This window comes from Penicillium manginii, assembly GCF_028828005.1.
Source record: "Penicillium manginii strain IBT 31320 chromosome Unknown utg000008l:1.0-3226943.0:1.0-3228205.0, whole genome shotgun sequence".
NCBI lineage: Eukaryota > Fungi > Ascomycota > Eurotiomycetes > Eurotiales > Aspergillaceae > Penicillium > Penicillium manginii.
The window spans coordinates 844,767-863,830 of NW_026643109.1; the positions used below are offsets into that span (position 1 = coordinate 844,767).

The 19,064-nt window shown below is 50.6% G+C and overlaps 9 protein-coding genes across 9 annotated transcripts; 3 read left to right on the plus strand and 6 right to left on the minus strand.

Moving 5' to 3' along the window:
- Nucleotides 1-187: 187 nt before the first annotated feature.
- Nucleotides 188-2,050, minus strand: N7533_010964 (sugar porter family MFS transporter; the record flags this gene model as incomplete). Its single annotated transcript, XM_057107614.1, has 7 exons — nt 188-845; nt 909-1,165; nt 1,220-1,463; nt 1,530-1,733; nt 1,779-1,854; nt 1,913-1,958; nt 2,024-2,050. 7 exons carry the CDS (start codon nt 2,048-2,050, stop codon nt 188-190), a joined length of 1,512 nt encoding a protein of 503 aa, XP_056954992.1.
- Nucleotides 2,051-3,124: 1,074 nt separating this feature from the next.
- Nucleotides 3,125-4,957, plus strand: N7533_010965 (alpha-N-arabinofuranosidase; the record flags this gene model as incomplete). Its single annotated transcript, XM_057107615.1, has 6 exons — nt 3,125-3,231; nt 3,309-3,503; nt 3,585-3,712; nt 3,768-3,856; nt 3,908-4,007; nt 4,059-4,957. The coding sequence occupies 6 exons, from the start codon at nt 3,125-3,127 to the stop codon at nt 4,955-4,957; spliced, it is 1,518 nt and encodes a 505-aa protein (XP_056954993.1).
- A 205-nt stretch (nt 4,958-5,162) lies between these two features.
- N7533_010966 (uncharacterized protein) lies at nt 5,163-5,622 on the minus strand (the record flags this gene model as incomplete). The annotated part of the gene is made up of 3 exons (XM_057107616.1): nt 5,163-5,342; nt 5,368-5,466; nt 5,494-5,622. The coding sequence occupies 3 exons, from the start codon at nt 5,620-5,622 to the stop codon at nt 5,163-5,165; spliced, it is 408 nt and encodes a 135-aa protein (XP_056954994.1).
- Nucleotides 5,623-5,944: 322 nt separating this feature from the next.
- N7533_010967 (uncharacterized protein) lies at nt 5,945-6,345 on the minus strand (the record flags this gene model as incomplete). Its single annotated transcript, XM_057107617.1, has 3 exons — nt 5,945-5,999; nt 6,071-6,153; nt 6,244-6,345. 3 exons carry the CDS (start codon nt 6,343-6,345, stop codon nt 5,945-5,947), a joined length of 240 nt encoding a protein of 79 aa, XP_056954995.1.
- Nucleotides 6,346-7,001: 656 nt separating this feature from the next.
- Nucleotides 7,002-8,474, plus strand: N7533_010968 (uncharacterized protein; the record flags this gene model as incomplete). Its single annotated transcript, XM_057107618.1, has 1 exon — nt 7,002-8,474. One exon carries the CDS (start codon nt 7,002-7,004, stop codon nt 8,472-8,474), a length of 1,473 nt encoding a protein of 490 aa, XP_056954996.1.
- A 759-nt stretch (nt 8,475-9,233) lies between these two features.
- On the minus strand, nt 9,234-13,305 carry N7533_010969 (putative VPS9 domain protein; the record flags this gene model as incomplete). Its single annotated transcript, XM_057107619.1, has 3 exons — nt 9,234-12,835; nt 12,898-13,147; nt 13,228-13,305. 3 exons carry the CDS (start codon nt 13,303-13,305, stop codon nt 9,234-9,236), a joined length of 3,930 nt encoding a protein of 1,309 aa, XP_056954997.1.
- Nucleotides 13,306-14,335: 1,030 nt separating this feature from the next.
- tim44 (protein translocase subunit TIM44) lies at nt 14,336-15,925 on the minus strand (the record flags this gene model as incomplete). The annotated part of the gene is made up of 2 exons (XM_057107620.1): nt 14,336-15,011; nt 15,084-15,925. The coding sequence occupies 2 exons, from the start codon at nt 15,923-15,925 to the stop codon at nt 14,336-14,338; spliced, it is 1,518 nt and encodes a 505-aa protein (XP_056954998.1).
- Nucleotides 15,926-16,331: 406 nt separating this feature from the next.
- N7533_010971 (mitochondrial 37S ribosomal protein uS11m) lies at nt 16,332-17,042 on the plus strand (the record flags this gene model as incomplete). The annotated part of the gene is made up of 1 exon (XM_057107621.1): nt 16,332-17,042. One exon carries the CDS (start codon nt 16,332-16,334, stop codon nt 17,040-17,042), a length of 711 nt encoding a protein of 236 aa, XP_056954999.1.
- A 544-nt stretch (nt 17,043-17,586) lies between these two features.
- N7533_010972 (uncharacterized protein) lies at nt 17,587-18,776 on the minus strand (the record flags this gene model as incomplete). Its single annotated transcript, XM_057107622.1, has 4 exons — nt 17,587-17,644; nt 17,704-18,002; nt 18,034-18,705; nt 18,774-18,776. 4 exons carry the CDS (start codon nt 18,774-18,776, stop codon nt 17,587-17,589), a joined length of 1,032 nt encoding a protein of 343 aa, XP_056955000.1.
- Nucleotides 18,777-19,064: the final 288 nt, after the last annotated feature.

Here is a 19,064-nt window from a genome sequence, read left to right on the forward strand (position 1 = left end):
GCCCGGATAAACTTTGAATATGACTCGTGCGAATGATTTAAATTTGATCACCGAGTCTGAGCCCTCGCTGACATCAAACTACTCAATAATCCTGAGCCTGCATATTTCCCAGAATTATAGTAAATTCTCTGGCTTCAATGACGCAAATATTTGCTTACAAACTCATTACTATTCCTCTCCCCTTGAACTACTCATAATGTTGAGTTTGCAGCTTCACCTCTTGCTCTTCAACCTTGCGCTCCAGATCATGGGTGACGTAGTCCTCCTTGCGAGAACCTGGGACAAACCAAGGAGCGTGGGAGAACATGTAGTTCATCTCTTCAAGCGGCACCTTCTTCGTCTCCGGCAGCAGAGCGTAGAAGAAGAGTGCGTTGGTGAAATTGCAGACCACGAAAACGAAATAGTACTTGTACTTGATGTGCTCCATGGCGATGGGGGTCACCTGGCCGATCATCGTGTTGAAAGCAAACGAGATACCCGTCGCGATGGACACACCCTTGGCTCGGGTGCGAGTGTCAAAGACTTCAGCAGGGATAATCCAGGAAAGCGGACCACAAGTGCAGGAGAAGGAGAAGTTGTACAGCCAGGTCATGATGATGAAGCCCCAATGAGCTCCGGTGTTTGAGCTCGTGGTAGGGAACTTCGCCATTAGGATTGTGGCAATGATGAAGGTGAGGCAGTTTCCTAGGTTGCCGCCGATAAGAGTCCATCGTCGACCAAAGCGATCGATGAATAGAATGCAGAGGAATTGGGCGATGAGGGCGATGACCGAGTTGATGGCTTGGTATCGGAGAGTATCAGCGCCGGAGATACCGATTTGCGCATAGATGTCAACAGAATAGTATCTAGAGGATGTGAAATTAGAGACAATCATGGCTGGATATCTAGGTAATAGATTGTATACTCACTGGATTGCGGAAACACCGGTCATCTGGACAGATGCCTGAAGGGCACAGCAGAGGAACAGGCGACGGAAGGAAGATCGGTTTGTAAACAACTCAACGTAGGATTTGGCCTCGTGTTCGTGCTCAAAGGTGATGCTCTCTTGAATCTGGGCATATTCAGCTTGCACCCAAGCATCATTTTCATCTCCGTGAGCGTGCAGCTTCGCCAAGGTCTTGAGACCTTCTTCGGAGCGATTGTGATCGATGAGCCAACGAGGTGACTGAATGCGTGTTAGCGCGCTGAAAGATTCTAGGTGAGTCGCAGAATATCATACCTCGGGGAAAAATGTGATCAACAAGCCCAGCACGACAGCAGGTAGGATTTGCAGACCCAGGGGAAGTTGCCATTGCGCACTGTTAGTGGGATCAAATCCGACATAAGTGCCGTATGAGATCCATGAGGCACAGAGAGCACCGACTCCCAGCATGAATTGTTGCAACGCAGTAACTCGGCCACGAATCTTAGGGTGGCAGATCTCGGCCTGGTATAGGGGAATGATCATAGTCAGGAAACCGACACTAGAGTTAAGAAGTCGTTAGTCTTTCCGCTGTCTTTTTATCAGGAAAAAAAAAAAGGTCACATACCCGAATCCAGCAAGGAATCGACCGCTGTAAAGATACGCAAGGGTCTTCGCAGCCGTCTGGAGAGCACCACCGAGACAGAATATCAGACATCCCAGCGAGATGGTGCGGCGACGACCAAGATAATCACCAGCAGGACCAGCTAGACAAGCTCCGAAGAAAGCACCAGTAGTAAACATAGACACAACTAGACCACTTTTCATTTTCCTTGTTAGAATCCAGACCAGCTGACAAAGCTGAATCAAAGCTCACCTTTGCGTCGAGTCCGCTTCAAACTTCTTCACAAACGACTGGCAGACAATAACTTCTGCAATCACACCAAGATCATCTGGGAATAACTTATTAGATGTGATAAACTGCGAAAATTAGGAAGAACGAGAACTTACATCCATAAAGGAAAGATCCAACGGAGGCGAACACGCCGACCAGGAACTATTCAAGATTTTTTTAGTATTTGACATTCGTTTGAAATGCAAATTAGAAGCTGTGTTTCATACCTGGTACCACGCCGGTGACATACGCATGGTGTCGGATTCTGCTCTTTGGCAACGAAATTAAAAAATTCAATCAGGGTCGACCCACGATCAGCAAAGGACGGGGAACGAAATCTGGGGATCTCCACAGAAAACAAACATCAACTCCACCGGGGGGGGAGCTGTCATCTACATATACCATTTCAAGTTCAAACGGCGGGAAATCCACGAGGCGAGCTGCATCGCTTAGAGTTCGGAGAAAACTCCTTAACTCAAGCCACACAGCTGATCGCATCGTGTGGCATCGAGGAAAATTGACCTTCGTCAAAAATACCCGGGATGGAGCTATACTCCAAGTGGCTGGTCACCAAGTCCATTCGTTAACCCGCCAAACCCGCAAATCCACCTCCGCAAATTACAACCTCCGAGGTCGTGCCGAATTCCCCACGGGTCCTATTAACCGGACATATTTACGGAACGAAAAAAGTAGACATTTTAGATCTTACTATCTACCGAGCTTGGCTGTTAGGGAATGGTTAACAAGCTCTAACATCAAATGATCTTTGGTCGTTCGTACTTTGTGGCGGCTGCGTCCCCCTTGCTGCGCCGTGATTGACGGAATATTTTCAGGGCTCGGCGGCACTTCAATCTATCAGTCCACAATACCGAGTCATTGGGCGATATCGGTCCCTTTGAACTGTTAGTCTCTCCATTTTCTACCCACACGCCCACTTGAGCGCTTCAGATGGCCGGCCCCTAGCCTCAAACGGGCATCGTCGTTTGCGCCAGCTCTTTTTGTCCACCCCGCTTGGCCATGGTCCCGACTCTGCCCCGCAGGAGATTTTCCGCTTCAAGGCGATAACTTGCGTCGTCTTCGAAGGAATGGTTGAGGCACGAGATGTACGCCCTATCATTATGGAGTGAGTGTGGATTCGATGGACTCTAGCGATTGGACTGGAGAAGGATGTACTTCTCGTGCGACATTTCTTCCCCGCTCGCTTGATCCTGGTCAAACATCATCCTGGCTCGAATTTCCTGGTCTATAATTTCCAGCCACCGGACGGACGTGAATTTGCTTGTAGACAAAGCTTCTTCCTGCCGAGTTTCTACGTTTGCGTTGCCAGTATGACTACTTTCACCAAGTTGGGGGACCAGGACACCCCTGTCATCTCCGTTCATCCTTCGCGTCGGATTTCGAAAATTAATCCCAATATCTATGCTGGCTTCACTGAGTAAGTACCGCTGATTCTACACCACCAGACTGCCTATGACATGATATCGGAGTCCTGATATGCTGACGCTGCCTTAGGCATATGGGCCGATGCATCTATGGTGGCATCTACGAGCCGGGAAGTCCGCTTTCTGATGAGAATGGTTTCCGAAAGGATGTATTAGAGGCGCTGAAGGACCTCAACATTCCTGTTGTTCGGTATCCCGGAGGTAACTTCTGTGCTACCTACCACTGGCTCGACGGAGTTGGCCCGAAGGACCAACGGCCTGCGCGGTAAGTCTATCCCAATTTTATAATATAATGTTCCCCAGTCGTATGGCCCCGACATAAAATTCTGTACTAATATATCATTAGACCGGAGCTTGCATGGTTGGGAACTGAGACTAACCAATTCGGAACGGATGAGTTCATGAAATGGTGCGAGGTGATCGGCACGGAACCATATCTGTGCTTCAATTTCGGAACCGGTACCCTGGACGAAGGTAATTCATTTGCTCCATTTCTTTATACTATTAAAATTAATGACCAGTTCTTTAGCTCTTGGCTGGGTTGAGTACTGCAACGGTACTGGAAATACATACTACGCAAACCTTCGCCGGAAAAACGGTCGCGAGGAGCCATACAACGTAAGTAGCAGACCCAACTTATCATTTATTTGCAGAAGCTTACAGTTTTAGGTCAAATACTGGGCCCTTGGAAATGAGACATGGGGACCCTGGCAAGTCGAGCAAATGACCAAGGAAGCATATGCCCACAAGGCATTGCAATGGGCCAAGGGTAAAATGACCCCAAAGACCCAGAAATCACGATTCTAACCTTCGCACTTAGCTCTCAAACTCTTGGATCCCAGTCTGATTCTCATTCTCTGCGGTCAAGATGGTACCGCAACCTGGGACTACTACACTCTCAAGCACTGTTTGCTACCGGCCCACTCGGCACTTTCAACCAGCGCAGTGCCATTAATCGACATGCACAGCATCCACCTTTACACCTGCTCAAATGACCATCTCCCTAACGCAACTGCGCCCCTAGCCGCAGAGCGAGCCATTGAGATCACGTCAGGCCTGATCGACCTGGCCCGTATCGAAAACGGCGTTCCGCCAGAGCAGCTGCGTCCGACAATCTGCTTTGACGAATGGAACGTCTGGGACCCTATTCGCGCAGAGGGTAGCCAAGGTGCCGAGGAAAGTTACACTCTCTCTGATGCGTTAGCTGTGGCCGTTTGGCTGAACGTGTTTGTGCGGAAGAGTCGCGATGTCGGCATGGCTTGCATTGCCCAGACCGTCAATGTGATTTCGCCGCTTATGACGACAAAGGAAGGTATCATCAAGCAGACTACTTGGTGGCCGCTGTATTTGTTCTCGAAGTTCATGCGCGGCTGGACCGTCGCGTCGCATGTTTCTTGCGGTACCTATGAGGGTGAGACCGCGCCGAAGTGGCTGAGGAGTGCGATGGAGACTCCCTGGTTGGATGTGAGTGCTACGATTGGTGAGGACGGATTTGCCAATCTGGTTGTTGTCAATATCCATGAGCAGAAGGATTTCGAAAGTCAGGTTGATGGAGTGGCTGGTGATGTTGTTGTCTATACTGTGACTGGTGAAGGTGTTGCAGCTACTAATATGAAGGGCCGGGAGGAGGTTGCTGTTAAAGAATCCACTTGGGATGGAAAGGGGACTTATGTTTTCCCCAAGCTTTCGGTTACCCTGCTGAGATGGAAGGCAGAGTAAAAATGTGCTGCAAGTCAAACTACCCTAGAAGTTCGTGCTTTCTTTTCTATATCAATACATACAAACCCGCGAAATAAACTCTGCTATCCATGGATCTTTCAAGCGGTCCCCTGGTACGACTTCCAAGTTTAGTAGTACTAGTACTTTTAGTAAGCTTCCGAGATTCTATGACTCAAGTTGATCATGAGCCTTGTAGGCCTATTTTTCAAGTCCACGGCTGCACCAAGTCGTCCACCTCAAAGATACAATTCGGCGGACACCAGCTAACCGGCGGAGGGAAAAGATCGACACCACGAATGACAGCGTCCGGAAACTTATCGGCGACATCGACGGCCCATGAGCCTTGTCCGGTGCCGATTTTGAGCACATGTTTTTGGTTTAAAAACTGGAGCGCAATATAGCATGTTTACCTCATCGGAGTCCATGAGTAGAGCGGCGAGGTGTCCCACTTCATAGGTCTCGAATTGCTGTTCATCGGAGGGGCTAAAATACTCACCCCTCCTCAGGGCCTGGTATCACCTCCCGTTCTCCATTACCCCCTTATATAGAATGGACGCAATGGAGATTGTTTCCGATGTCCAGTCATCGGGCTTGCATATCTCCGCTTCGGAGGCATCGATATTTGGGTCCGGGGCGATCTCGGCGTTCTCGAAGTCACTGACCATCACAGACAATGATTTCGTGGCGTTATACTTCTGAGATGGAAACAAAAAAGACAGCAAGGACCCGAGTTTGGAGGAAAGATTCGACGCTAGTGATACGAGTCTACACCCCACTAAGCGGATACCTCGATATCTTACAGAGTTGAATGTATCTCTTAGGGGATGCGCAGCCTTGCAGTTTCAAATTCTTTATCTTATCTTACATTGATATCGGAGGTTATAATAAATATTCATTTAATCTCTAGATTTCTCTAGGCGTGAAGGTTCTGCGTGGCATCGTTACAGATAATCATACGGTCTGGTCTGGTCTGGTAGATCATGTCGCTCAGCCGTAGGTCACATTCCGAACAGTTCCGTCCTCGTCAACATGAACATTCAGTCTAGATAAAGACTTAATAAGTACTGGTTTGAAATATTAAATTGTAATAAAAGGATCTGATGGCTTGCATACCTCTCCGGGCGGTGGTCCATGGTCTGCATGTCACCAGGCTTCACGACGCGGTGGGTTTCGGGCAGGTCCTTCTTCGCGAAAGACTAATTGGGCAGACGGTGTCAGATTACGGGCAGACGGTGTCAGATTACGGGCAGACACTGCAGCAGAGTATCTCTCAAGGACAAACATACCACCTCATCACTTGTCTCGCTAATCTTCTTCCCCATCAGCTTGTTGACCCATTCGGACTTATCGCCCATGTCAGAGTTGATGCCAGGAACAACGAGAGGCATGATGGAGGGGGCTGGAGGTTGAATAGAATTAGGATTTATATTCTGGTATTCTGATGGATGTTTGATGATGAATCCGATGTTATTAGTACCTTGGTAGTTGTAGATGAAGAGTGCTACATCGAGGTGGGCAGGCATCTATATAGACCCCAATGACGATGACGTAGGTGTCGATAGTGCTTAGTCACTTCAAATGATTCGTGAGCTTTTCTGGGAAATCCGAGTTTCCAGAAGAGTTTCATTCGCTTAGGATGGTCGGAGATAAATGAAGTGATGTCTTGTCTCTTGTTGATGTCATCTTATCTGGACTGGCTTAATTCAGGTAGAAGGTATAGGGTCACAGGCCATCACAGGTGGATATCAACCCAATATAGCCCTAGTGATTCCAGAATAATAGAAGGAGTACATAACAATAGAACACTAGTAGAATATACTATATAACTAATTACTAGTACCTAGGTAGTTGTACTGTATGTAATTTGTATACTTCGCGATGCCAAAGGGAAGCTGCGAAGGTGGCAGCTACGATGGACATTGTTGACTGTTGATTTCGACTTCGACTTCGACTTCCTATTCTTCCTTACTTCCTTTCTTCATACTTCACATTTTCTTTAAATTGCACAGGCTCACTTGCAATCACTTCTCTGGAAATATCTGCCATGACTTCCTCTTCTCATGGTGTCGTGGCATTACCGATTTGGTCAGAGCCAACCACCACGCCTGGCCCGAATCCTCTGAACAGACACACCAATGATAGATTTATCACCGTCATTCGTTACCCTCGCCAGATCGCCACGTCTGCGATCTTCTCCCATCCTGAAGATGGCTCCGATTCGGACCATCGGACCAGTCCTTGGATAGCGGACGAAGTTGGCTCAAAGAATCAACAAGACGGCAAGGAGCAAAGCGAAGAACCCGCTCCTCACCGGAACGATGCTGCTTCGAATCAACCAGAAGACATGATGGATTCAGTTCCGGATGAAATAAAATCACAGCCTCGGTTTTGGAGTGAAGACCCTGCTACTTCCAAAGCTGCAGCCACCACCGGCCCACCCGCAAAGACCAAAAACACTGCCGTTACAAAGTCCACCAAATCCGAATGGGGCCTCGACAAGGGTTCCATCGCGGCGGTCGTTATTATTTCAGTCTTGACCTTTGGCTGTCTCGCTTTCCTGGGATATTGGTACGTTGCGAGAGAGTGTAAAGTACGCCGTCGCCGTCGACTCCGTGCAAATGACAACCCATTCGACCAATCGTCCCTCACACTGGGTGAAGAGACGAGCAAGGCACTGGACGAGTTCCTCATGAAGGATGTCGAGCCAGAGCGTACTTCCGTTATGTTCAGTCGCAGTCGCTCGCCATCAATTGTCTACGCCGTGGACGAAGCCGATCGTCGAAGTTCCAAGGTCTCGCGAAACAGCTACGAAGCGAGTCTCAACAGTATACTCCGAATGGACCCACTGTCTCGAGAATCAGCAGACGGAGCAAGACCCAGCTTTATAATCTCAGAACTGACCGATTCTTCGGGCTCGAAGACAGCCTCCAGTGGTTCCAAGACTGGTTCGAGCGGTTCGAAAACTGTCTCGAAGAGCAGTAGCTTGAGTGGTTCGAAGAGTGGTTCAACTGATCCAACGAACAGTGACTCGACACCAGCCACAATAATACCATCAACATCAACCACATCGCCCCGCGCATCTCTACAGCTCTCACCGCGTGCATCGGTGGGGTCAAGTATACTACCTCCGACCACAAGATCCTCGCAACTTTGGGCAACAACATCAGCCGAGACGACGGAAAAGAGTTCTCTTCTCAGCGACGACCAGAGAAGCCCGCGCTCATCGCTCTCAAGTTCCTACAGCTCAAATCTCATGCTACCCAGCTCGGTGAGCTCACTGGCTCCTTCTTATTCCCGCTCCCAGCGGACGTCAAATGGATCCCAGTCTTCAGGTCGATACTTTGTTCAGAATCCCGTTCGCTCTATGCCTCGCATGATCAACGATTCCGGCCACTCTCGTCGCAATCATCAAAGGTCTTATAGCAGTCGTTCTATGACTATCTCGCCCATTGAGGAGTCTCCTGACTCTTTGGGTACTGCGCCACAAACGTCGATATTTCGGTTTTCTGATACCTAATATTAGTGGCGGTGGTATACTGTTTTTTTACAAATAGTACTTGGAGTTGGTGTTTTTGGTGGGTTTTGAATCCTATATTTCCTTGGAGTCTTGTCGGGTCGGTGGGGATATGACCGTGCTTCACTTCGACCGTCTCTTTGCATTACTAAAAGCTTGATGAATGTATTTGTTAGGTAGTAGTTCCGTGCTTATGCGGTTGGGAACGAGATGTGTATCTTCACATTGCAAAGTCTATAATTCAAACAGAAAATCGACCTCGCATGCCCACCTGGGCAGGATTTTAATCGTTACGCTACTGGTCTTGTACCACTAGTATGATAAACTTGAAAGAATGGAAATAATTATAACCAAAACTGGCGACGCCTCATCCAAACTTGAACCTTGGAAGTTCTGGTAAGAGAATAAACCTTGGAACATCCATGGGTGAGTAAGTACCTGGGTACCTAAGTAGCTGGAGCGAGTCGAGAGAAACTTAGCGAAAGGCCCAGAGCTGAGTCCTCGGCCAGGGATGAGCGATATAGTGAAAAGAATTTCCGCTTGTAGAAAACGTGTTTAAAGCCCTGGATACATGTCCGTCATGAAAATATACAAAATTGAAACATCTCGCTAAAAATAAATAAACAGAAACACAAGAGATATCCATCACAAAGAAGCTGGAGATGGCAGTGATTCGGGAGAGTTACTAGGTATCCCCCGATTGAAAATCTATCCAATGCACCAAACAGAAAAAGAAGTAGTGTATAGGCCTTTTTCAACTGTTTACAACTTCTTAATTTCCCGCACACTGCGCAAGCAGCGCTCCATGCGCTTCCCACGTTCCTTCTCTCGCACAAGGGTATCCTTTACAAAAGCGCGAATAGCGTCACGGCCGACCTTTTCACGCCATGTCGTCCACCCGGCTAATTCGCCCACGACGACATCCTTGTTCCATGAGATCTCCTTTGCAAGACGGCTTGACTCGGCCTCACCGTCGCGGATCTTCTTTTCCAGATCGCGGACGGACTTTTGACGTGATTCTTCGAAGCCAGGGAGGTTGAGGTTGAATTTGCGGGGTAGAGAGGAGGATAGTAGGGATGAGCGGGACCGGGCAATTGTGCGGTTTGTTGAGGTTAGGTTGGACATTATGGAAAGAGGGCGGGAGAGGGATTTTAGAATTGCCGCGGTTGTGTTGTCAATTGAGGTTAGAGCGGCGATGTATTGGAGGAGTGGGGAGGAGTCGGTGCTCGAAGTTGATAGGCAGCTGCCGTAGCGGGCGAAGGCGGTTATGTGAGATGTAGGGAGGGCATTGGTGGGTTCACGGAGGGTTGATAGTACGGTTGCGCAGAGTGAGACGGCGTCGGCGATGTCTGCGGCGCTATTCTGGAGGGCGTGGCCGCGGCGGATGAGGCTCTTTGTGTTGACGTGGGCGGCGCGGACTATGTCCTGGGCGTGTGTAACGAATGATTCGGTATCACGCATGCCTTCAAGAGTGACGGGTGAGAACTCGTCGCTGATTGTCTCGGTGAGTACAGCTGCCTTGCTGCGAGACCGATCGGCCATCATTTCGGGCTGTAGTTCCGGTACGAGAAAGAATTCCCAGAGCATTTCGTGCGTAGCGAAGGTTGGATGGGCCAGAAGCGTGTTTAGAAATCGGTCAAGTTTGTCTTGAAGGTCATGTAGGATAGATCGGGAAGGCTTCGAGTGGACTTGGAACGGGTTTCGGAAATCAGCCAAGGAGGGCACGTAAGACGCGGGATGCTCCACTGCAAGCCACTTGGCAAGGTTCTCGAAGTCGGCGAAGCTGCGACGACAGGTCGTCACAGTATACGTTGTTGAACCTGGCCGAGAAGAAGCTACTGTCTGTGAGGGACCGTATGGTGCACCTGATTTCAGGATGAAACGAACTGTGGCATCCTCCACGAAGAACGACCGTACGACGGTAGTCACTCGACCGGAGGGATCACCGCAGGTCGACGGTGGATGAGACAACAAAATCAAGTCGTCGATACGGTTGCGGACTTCGTCGTCTTTGGCAAGCTCAACAGCCGTCAATCCACGAGCCTCTTTGATATGAACGTCGACCCTAGGGTCCATGAAAAGAATCCGGACCTGCTCAACTCGGCCATACTTGCTAGCCATCATCAATGGCGTGAACCTCTTATCGTTTGTGGCGTTTGGGTCACAGTCGCTCTCTGTAAGGATACGTGTTGTGATTTCGGGATCTCCAACAATATGCAGGAGGGTATTGCCCTTTGCATCAATATGTGCATCGACTTGGAGAGGTTTACCATTGCGTTGAGCTCTTTGAGCAGCCGTCAGCGCAGCCCGTACCATGGTTTTGTATTCAGGGTGATCGTAGGACCGACACAGGGCAAAAAGTGGCGTTTGTCCATGTTTATCGCGTTGCTGCCAAGGGAGGATATGGCTGATCCTATCGAGGAGAGAGGGCGTGTTGAAGAGGTAGTGTGCAACAGTGCGGCCGTGCACATCTGACTTGGTCAAGTACATGGAAACCACATTCTCGTCTGCTTTGCTGAACAGAAAGTCTAGCAGGATACCAACAACTTCGATGTGCGCGAGCTGGACGGCTGCATTTAACAGGGTCGTGCCGTCGGCGTTTGTATCCTCAAGGACATCCTCTAGAGGATAGAATTCTTCTAAGCTCAAAAGGTATTTCAGGGCTTCAGTCTGTCGGCTCTGCACTGCCATCATCGGGATTGAGTCTCCTGCTGGATCTTGCGTTTTGGTCAAAGTTTCAATAGAGCTATCACCCTCGATGTTACTCGCCATAGACCCGATAGTGTTTGTTCTTGACAAAAAAGATACTGCAGATGACTCTGAAAGGCTGCGAACATCCATTGAAACTCTTTTTGTTGGGCGAATGGAGTCTTTTCGAGGCTCAGCTCCACCCCAGGTCTGGAAAGGGAACACATGAGATAAGGGCGGCGCTTCAGGGTCAGTCTCCTCTGGAGCGAAGTCGCCGTTTGTAATTACCGAGTTGCTGTACACAGAGGATGTCTCGAATGGAGACTCTTCTAGCTCATCCGAACTGTCCGTTTGGAAAAATACAGACTTTCGTTCAGGTTCAGGAGTGATATCTTCATCAATAGAGTCATGGTCGCCATTGGGCTCCAATATGCTCTTCATGTCTGAGAGCCTCCCGCCCTTGGTAGCCTGCCATAGGCGTCGATTCCGAGTACTGGCTCGCCGAAGGCCGGCTGAATCGGTCACGAGGTACATCAAGACGGCCTCAAATGTACTCAGGGCATAGCCCATTTCGCCGCTGTCTACATCGTCAATGTAGATAAAATGCTGCATATACAACAAGCGAGCTTGAAGATGCCGGATCTGCGATCTAATTACCACGACCAACAACAGCGAAACCAATACATCCGCGTTGATCGTCAGAGGTGATCTTCCCTTCTCAGAAGCCGGGCCATCCACCCCATCATAGCTTCCAGGGTATGAGATGACTTTGACGGTTTGAAGTAGGATATTTAGCATATCGTGAGGACCTTGAGCATCCCCAATTTTGCGGAATTCTTCAACTCCACGAGTAAGGCGACGAATCACTTCTCTTTTGCCTTGGCGCCCACCATCTACTGATATTCCGACTTGGGTCACATCGATGCTTTCCATGCGTCGTATCCTAGAGTCCAGCTCTGAATCTTCAGATTGTCGAAAAGCGCAGAGGCGGGGGAAAAGAAGAGGTTCGTGAACTTGCTCGGCAACATAACGCTCGATGAGACTTTCAACAAGCGGACCAGTCAGATCGGTAGTCGCTCCGAGAAGTGATAGTTGTTGTTTGTCGACCAGCCGGAATAGATCAATCGCAGCGGTCACTGCAGTCTCTAGGCTCCGTCGCATCAGGTCCTCGTCGTCCTCGAAATATTCATCGGAGTTGAATGGCAATCGTCCCCGACGCGACGACCAACTGCGAATAGACGAGCTTTCATCTGCAAGAGACTCTGCGCGTGTAAACCGTCTGCCGCTCTCACTGCCCGATGCGGACGGTGAACGCGAAGGAGGGGGCGGCAACGGCTTTCCAAGCTCTTTTCCGAATTCCTTGAACAATCTCTCCAGTCCCGGCTGCATTTGTCTTGCGATCATCGGAAAGTTGGCCAGCAGCTCCCCGAAAGATTTGATCTCCTGTTTCGGCGGAGATACAGTAGACTCGCCATTGCTGCCTCTTTTATCCGATGGGGTCGGTTCAATCTTTCTGGGTATTGATCCGGGGACGACGGCGGAAATGATCTTGAATGGATCGAATGTTCCGATCAATGGGCGTGAAATATAGTAGACGAGCCATGGCCGAGAATCGGTAGAAGGGGCATAGTATAGCGCGTCGGATAAGAGTTGAGCCTGAGTGAGGGATTTGAAGCCTAGAGGGGTAATCTGGTCAATGCGACGGCCTTTTCGAGCAACTGCTGGATTTTGTTTGTACCTTTGTTGCTGTAGACCGAGCTCTCCTTAATTATGACGGTTCTTCCGTTGAAGGTGGTCAACTGCTTCGCCTTCCCTCGATTATCTCGCACATTGGACTCGTCTTTTCCATTCGTGGAGCCTGAGTTGATCGGAATCCGTAGCACATGGCTGCCCAGAAACTCCTCGGACGCGACGAGGTCGGCGTAGAGAATATTGGATTCGCGGTCCCGCGAACCGGTCAGGGACTCCGTAGTAGGAACAAGGAGGACCTATACAGGAAGAAAAAAGAGAGAATCAGCGATCAGCGAGTCCGATAGATCCGAGGGGGGTTTAGAGGAGCTTGACTTACATGGTTCTCCACGGGTATACACTGCCCGGGAACAGTGCTTCGAAAGAAGGCACGGAGGAAGGGATTTAGAGGGTGCATCCAAACGGTATTGGACGGCCCAGCAAATAAAGACCAGCAATCATCAAGTCAAACCGTAAATGATTCTATGACAAACGCGGGGATTGTGCGCGGTGGACGGGTTTCGCGGGGAAGAGCTTCCGGCGCATTCAACTGCAGGCAACAGTCCGGGGTGGAATCAAAGAGAAGAGAAGCGACAAGAGGAGAGGAAAAGGTCGACTGGGATACTTGACTCTATAGGGAGAGAAGTCGAAATGGCGCGAATACGCAAATGAAAAGAGCGGCAATGCAGGACGACAATCGTGAAGTGGTCTCGATGGGAGATTCCAAGGTGATCGCTCCGCTGCGGGAGAGCTGCTGCTGCGCTAACCGCCTTGGGCTATCAGAGTACCTACGGAATAGGTATTCAATACTCAGAGTCTACGTGATACGCACGCTCACTCGGGCTCTTTTGGGATAGATTAAGATGGTTATCACAGAATACATTCTCCTTGAATAATATGTACACGACTTCAATGCAACTCTAACGATGGCCTTGCAGATCTCCGTTATCAGCAAAGACCCGCAAGCCACAACACAGCACAGCACAGCACAAGCAAAAATTCAAATGACCGCAGATAGACGGCCCACATGCAGATCAGACGGTGTCGAGGGGAGAGTGAAAATGCAAGAAACATATAGGACGCCGCGAAACACCTTAGGACCGAATGCCATCACCAGGCCAACTCAACCCAAACGCGCAGTCCAAGTCTATGGAGAGGGATTTTTCGTTTCCAGGTAGCCCTGGAAAAGGGACTGGCAGTAAGGAGAACAAGATAGGAAAAAGAGACAAAGAACATTAATACATGAAGAAAGAACACCGACCGCACGAAGTCGGGAGGTCGGGTAAATAACCGTGAAAAAAAAGATGCCAGATCCACGTGGCTAGATATCAGACAGTCATATTGTACAATTGAGAGGATGAAGAAAAGTAGGGGAACGGAAAGAGCAAGATGTTAAGAGGCTGAGAGGAGGAAGGGTTGCACACTAAGAGGCAGAACGGCCTGCCACCTTAGATATAGTCACGAGCAGCCTTCTGCAGCTCGATCAGTCTCCAGCCGCGAGTCTCGGGGTTGTTGACCTCCTCAGGGATACGGGTCATGCCGATAGCATAGGTGACCAGTTGGACCTTATCCTCCATACCGGCAGCGAGCTTTCCAGTCTTGATCTTCTTGTAGACGTGGATCTCCTGGGCACGGCAGGTGACAACGAAAACGGGGATGTCACCGGGATCCAGGATACGGGCGTGAGAGATATCAACACCACGAACATCCAGGATGCGGCCGTCAGACTTGAGACCAGCGGTGGTGTATTGCTTAGCGAGCGCAGCGTAGACGGAGAATTGAGCATCAGAAAGCCAGAGCTTCAGAGTCTCAATATCGCCCTTGACGTAGGCGTCAAGAACCTCAGGGAGGATGTATTCACGCAGCTCGCGTTGGAATTCCTCCATCTTGAAGTTGGGATCAATCTCACGGAATCGCTTGATAACTTGAGCAGTCTCGTTCTCGGCAAAGAAGCCTCCAATCTTATCGGTGATGCTGCGGGCTGTGCTGATGAGGGGGTTCTCGGATTCGTCGTAAACGTCGCGGAAGCTGAACAGCTTCTGCATCATCGGATTGGAATCCTTGAAGTCGCGCCATGACTCCTTCCAGGCGGCGTCCTTGTGTAGAGTAACGTTGGTGCCGGCACTAGTGACAAATTAGTTGACATCCTTGGGAGGGTTTTGCTTTCGAGATGCAGAGTTCAGAGTTGAAACGTACTTGGGGTCCTCAACAGCCTGCTCCAGCTTACGCTTGCCAGACTTCAACTCCTGCTCCTCACGGCGTTGGCGCTGCATACGACGCTCCTCCTTCTCAGTCCATCCACCATAGCGGGAGCTACTGCCATCATCAATGGCATCCTTGACGCTCTTGTATGCCTCAGTCTCACGAACAGGTCGCGTGGCCTTCTCGAGACCCTCTCCAGTGGCGCTGACACCCTTGCGAATACCCTTGACGGCAGTGGTGTTCCAAGTCCACGAAGCACTCTTTCCAATGACCTGGCCAGTCGACTTGAGAGCGGCGGAAGTGCGGGTACCAGCGGCGCCGGACGCAGCCTCGTAGGCGGCACGGGCACGCTTGATTTTCTCGTTCTCGCTGAACTCATGAGCGGAAGAAGCCAGAGCCTTGGTAGACTCCTCCCACTCCTTAGACGCCTTGAACTCGGTCTGCAGAGTCTCGCGGAACACTTGCCAGGGGGACTTGTCGCCGTGAGGTGGCGGTGGAGGAGCATCCTCCTTCTTTTCCTTGTTCTCATCCTTGGATTCCTCGCCCTCTTGCTCAGACTTGGTTTCTTCTCCTTGCTTCTTCTCGTCCTTCTGCTGCTTCTGCTGCTGTTGCTGGAAGAGAGGGGTGGCGACATGGAAAGATCGGGTCAAGGGAAGAGCGGCGAATGGAGAGACCAGTTGGGAAACAGGAGAACGGGTCTGCTGAAGGGACCTTTGACCTTGTACGGAAGTCTTCAATGTCTGTGCAGGCAAAGCTGAATATGACATTGCCCGAGATCCTGACTTGAGGACCGCGACTTGGGACCGCAAGGTCGCCGCACGCGCGGCAGTGGACATCTTAGCGGAAATCATGCTCTGGGGGTAGAAGGAAGATAGAGGGAAGGAAGAGTGAGATGAGAAGAAAAAGAAAAGGAAAAGGATAAAGTATAGAATCCAGCCCAGCCCGGACGGCAAATGAGGAGAAACGGAGGTTGGACCGGGGAAAGTAGGTTGAGTAAGGGAAAAAGTCGAGATGCCAAGACCTTCGAAAAACTTCCAGTTCTCCTTCCGCCCTCTCGGTCCGTCGGCCTACGAATCAACCCCCGAGTCGCGTCACCCTCGATCAATTGATCCTTTGATCTGCTCACCAATTGAATGCCAGTATATTCCCCTTTATCTTGATTTAAGGGTAATCAATCTTCCTGGAAACCCTTCTCGTGCTCCCAACGTCACCGCCGACACTTCGGCACAACACTTCTACGCCATGAGTTCTTTCTCTATGAACGCTTTGGCGAAGACGCTCCCGTCAGTATGCCGACAAAATATCTCTCGCTCGGCTGGTCTTAGCAATGCCCGTTTCATCACTTCGTCCTCCTCCCAGCAAGCAGATGGTAGCTCGAGGTCGGAACGTTCACGATCCCTGGAGAACCAGATCCTTGACCGAGCCCCCGGCAGCACCGATAAGGCTTCTCCTCTGTCTGCCATTACCAAGATGATGCAGGGAGGCCAATCTTCCTCCAACTCGCGTTTTACATCCGACTACAGCCGACTGGCCGAGAGCTTGGAAGCCGATATGATGCGAAACCCTTACGCCGACCGCGCTCCTCCCCACCACCTCCACGTCTACTGCCATAAACACAACACAATCCTCACTCTGACACGGCCGAACGGCAACCCAATGTTGTCTATGGGTACCGGTCAGATTGGTTTCCGCAAGGGTGGTCGTGCTGGATTTGATCCCGCCTACCAGCTGTCTTCCCACGTTCTGTCGCAGATCCAAGAACGTGGTTATCTGCTGGAGATTAAGCGACTCGAGGTTGTTTTCCGTGGATTTGGCAAGGGTCGGGAGGCTTTCACCAAGGTGTTGCTCGGAAACGAAGGTCGCAATGTGCGTGGACTGGTGAACCGAGTGACTGACTCTACCCGGGTCAAGTTTGGTGGTACCCGCAGTCGCAAGGTCCGCCGACTGGGTTAGTTTGGAGATTCTTGATCAGTGTGGAATGCGCTCCTATGAGAGAAGAAGCAGAAGCAGATCTAGAACTGGGGGCATATGTGAAAGCTGTACGAAGTTGAGGAGTATATTGGGACTTTTGGGCCTAGGGCCATCATTTATTATTTGTACCATAGTAAAATTTCAGCATAGCACATGCGCTTTACAATATTTATCTCTCTACTAGATAGTATCTACTCATACTGAAAATAGCCAACTAGTACCTACCTAGGTAGGTATATTCTACTGCGTAATGGAACATTGATTCCTCTACCAAGGTAGGTCGGAAAGTCCTTAGTATGCGCGAAAGGAAGCTGAATTGGGGCTGAACTTTTTTCCCCTGTGACGATTTCCCCATCATCCACGTCGTAATGATATTAGTTAGGTATTTAAGGAACAGGAAGGTAGAGGTTGAAGAATCAGTAACGAAATGTGTTCGTGTCTAAGAAACGCTGCTGCAAATCGAATTCGCCACAAAAGCATCATCATCGTGTCTTTTTCCAAGGTCATACATGTCATCCAAAAACGTCTATTGCTGGTTACCGGCACCGCGACCAGCGCCACCACCACCCATCATGTTGCGAGCCCTGTGCGAAATCGTCAGTTTATTATCAGGTGGGAGGCCGGGTGCGATGGGTAAACTTACATGTCGGCAAGGTTAGGGTCGCTCATGATGCTGGACATATCAGGCATGCCACCACCCTGACCAAAGTTCTCGGCCATCTCGCGCAGACGGGGGTTGCTCATCAGGTTGTTCAGCATGTCGGGGTTACCCATCAGGTTCTGGGCCATCTGGGAGAACATGGGGTTGCTCATCATGGAGCTCAGGTCAGGCATGCCACCACCACCACCGGCACCACCGCCGCCGAACATACCGGCGAGCGAAGCAAGATCGGGCATACCACCGGCACCACCGCGGGAAGCGCCAGATGCGGTGTCGAGCTCCTCGGAGGGGGGGCTCGGTGGCACGGCTAGCCTCCTCAATCTTGCGGTTGGAGGTCTCCAGACCGCGCTTCATCGCATCACTACCACCGTTGCCCTCAGCGGCAATTCCACTCTCGTAAGCCTCCTTGGCGGCGTGATAGTCGCCCATGTCGAAGCGGGCAAGACCCAGACGGCTCCAGGCCTTGGAGTACTTGGGGTCGACGGTGGTGGCCAACAGGGCGTCCTCGGCGGCCTTCTCGTGGTTGCGGGAAGCGGAGTAGGCAGCCGCACGGTTGGAGAGGTAGATAGGGTTGGCGGGGGCGATATCCAGGGCCTGGGTGTACTTTTCAATGGCGGCGGGGTAGTCCTTCTTAGCCATGAGAGCGTTACCCTCAGACTTCAGCTTGTCGGACTCATCGGTGGGGGTACCGGCCTTGGTGGGCTTTTGCTCTTGGGGTTGTTGGGTGGCACTGGCGGCGGGCTGGGGAGTGGACTTGCTGCGCAGCTTTTCGTAGACACTGTAGATATTGGCGAGGGATTGGCCACCGACGGCCTCCTTTACGGCGGCCTCGTTGGAAGGATCCACCTTGAAGGTATCGGCGATGCAAGACTGGGCGATCTCAATCGATTCGGCGTCGTCGGCGGTGAGGGTGCCATCCTTCAGGCTGGAGCCGAGGAAGTCGATGATAGCCAGCGCAAGGCGCTTGTTGGTTTCGGTGGGGGCCTACCAGCAGTGCATAGTTAGTAAAAGTCACATTCCTCATTGCTCAGTGCCGAGGTGTTGTTTCTCACCATAGTGATAGATAGTGTGAATGTTTAACGGAGAGGAGAAGAGAAAGAAAACGCTGAGCTCTCAGGGGAGGTAAAAAGAAGCCAATGGATACTTTTTTGATGCGGGGGGAGCAGGTCCCACGTGACAGCGCTTATCGGCCCCGTTGGTCGCAGCTTCCCCAGTTCGAATCGCAGTTGCTGTTTTTGTTTTTTGTTCCCTGGTTTGCGCCTTCCTCTTTTATTCTTTGTTCCTTCCCTTTCCTTGCCAATTCTCTGCTTTAGTCATTTGATCAGATGACTCATGCTTGTCCC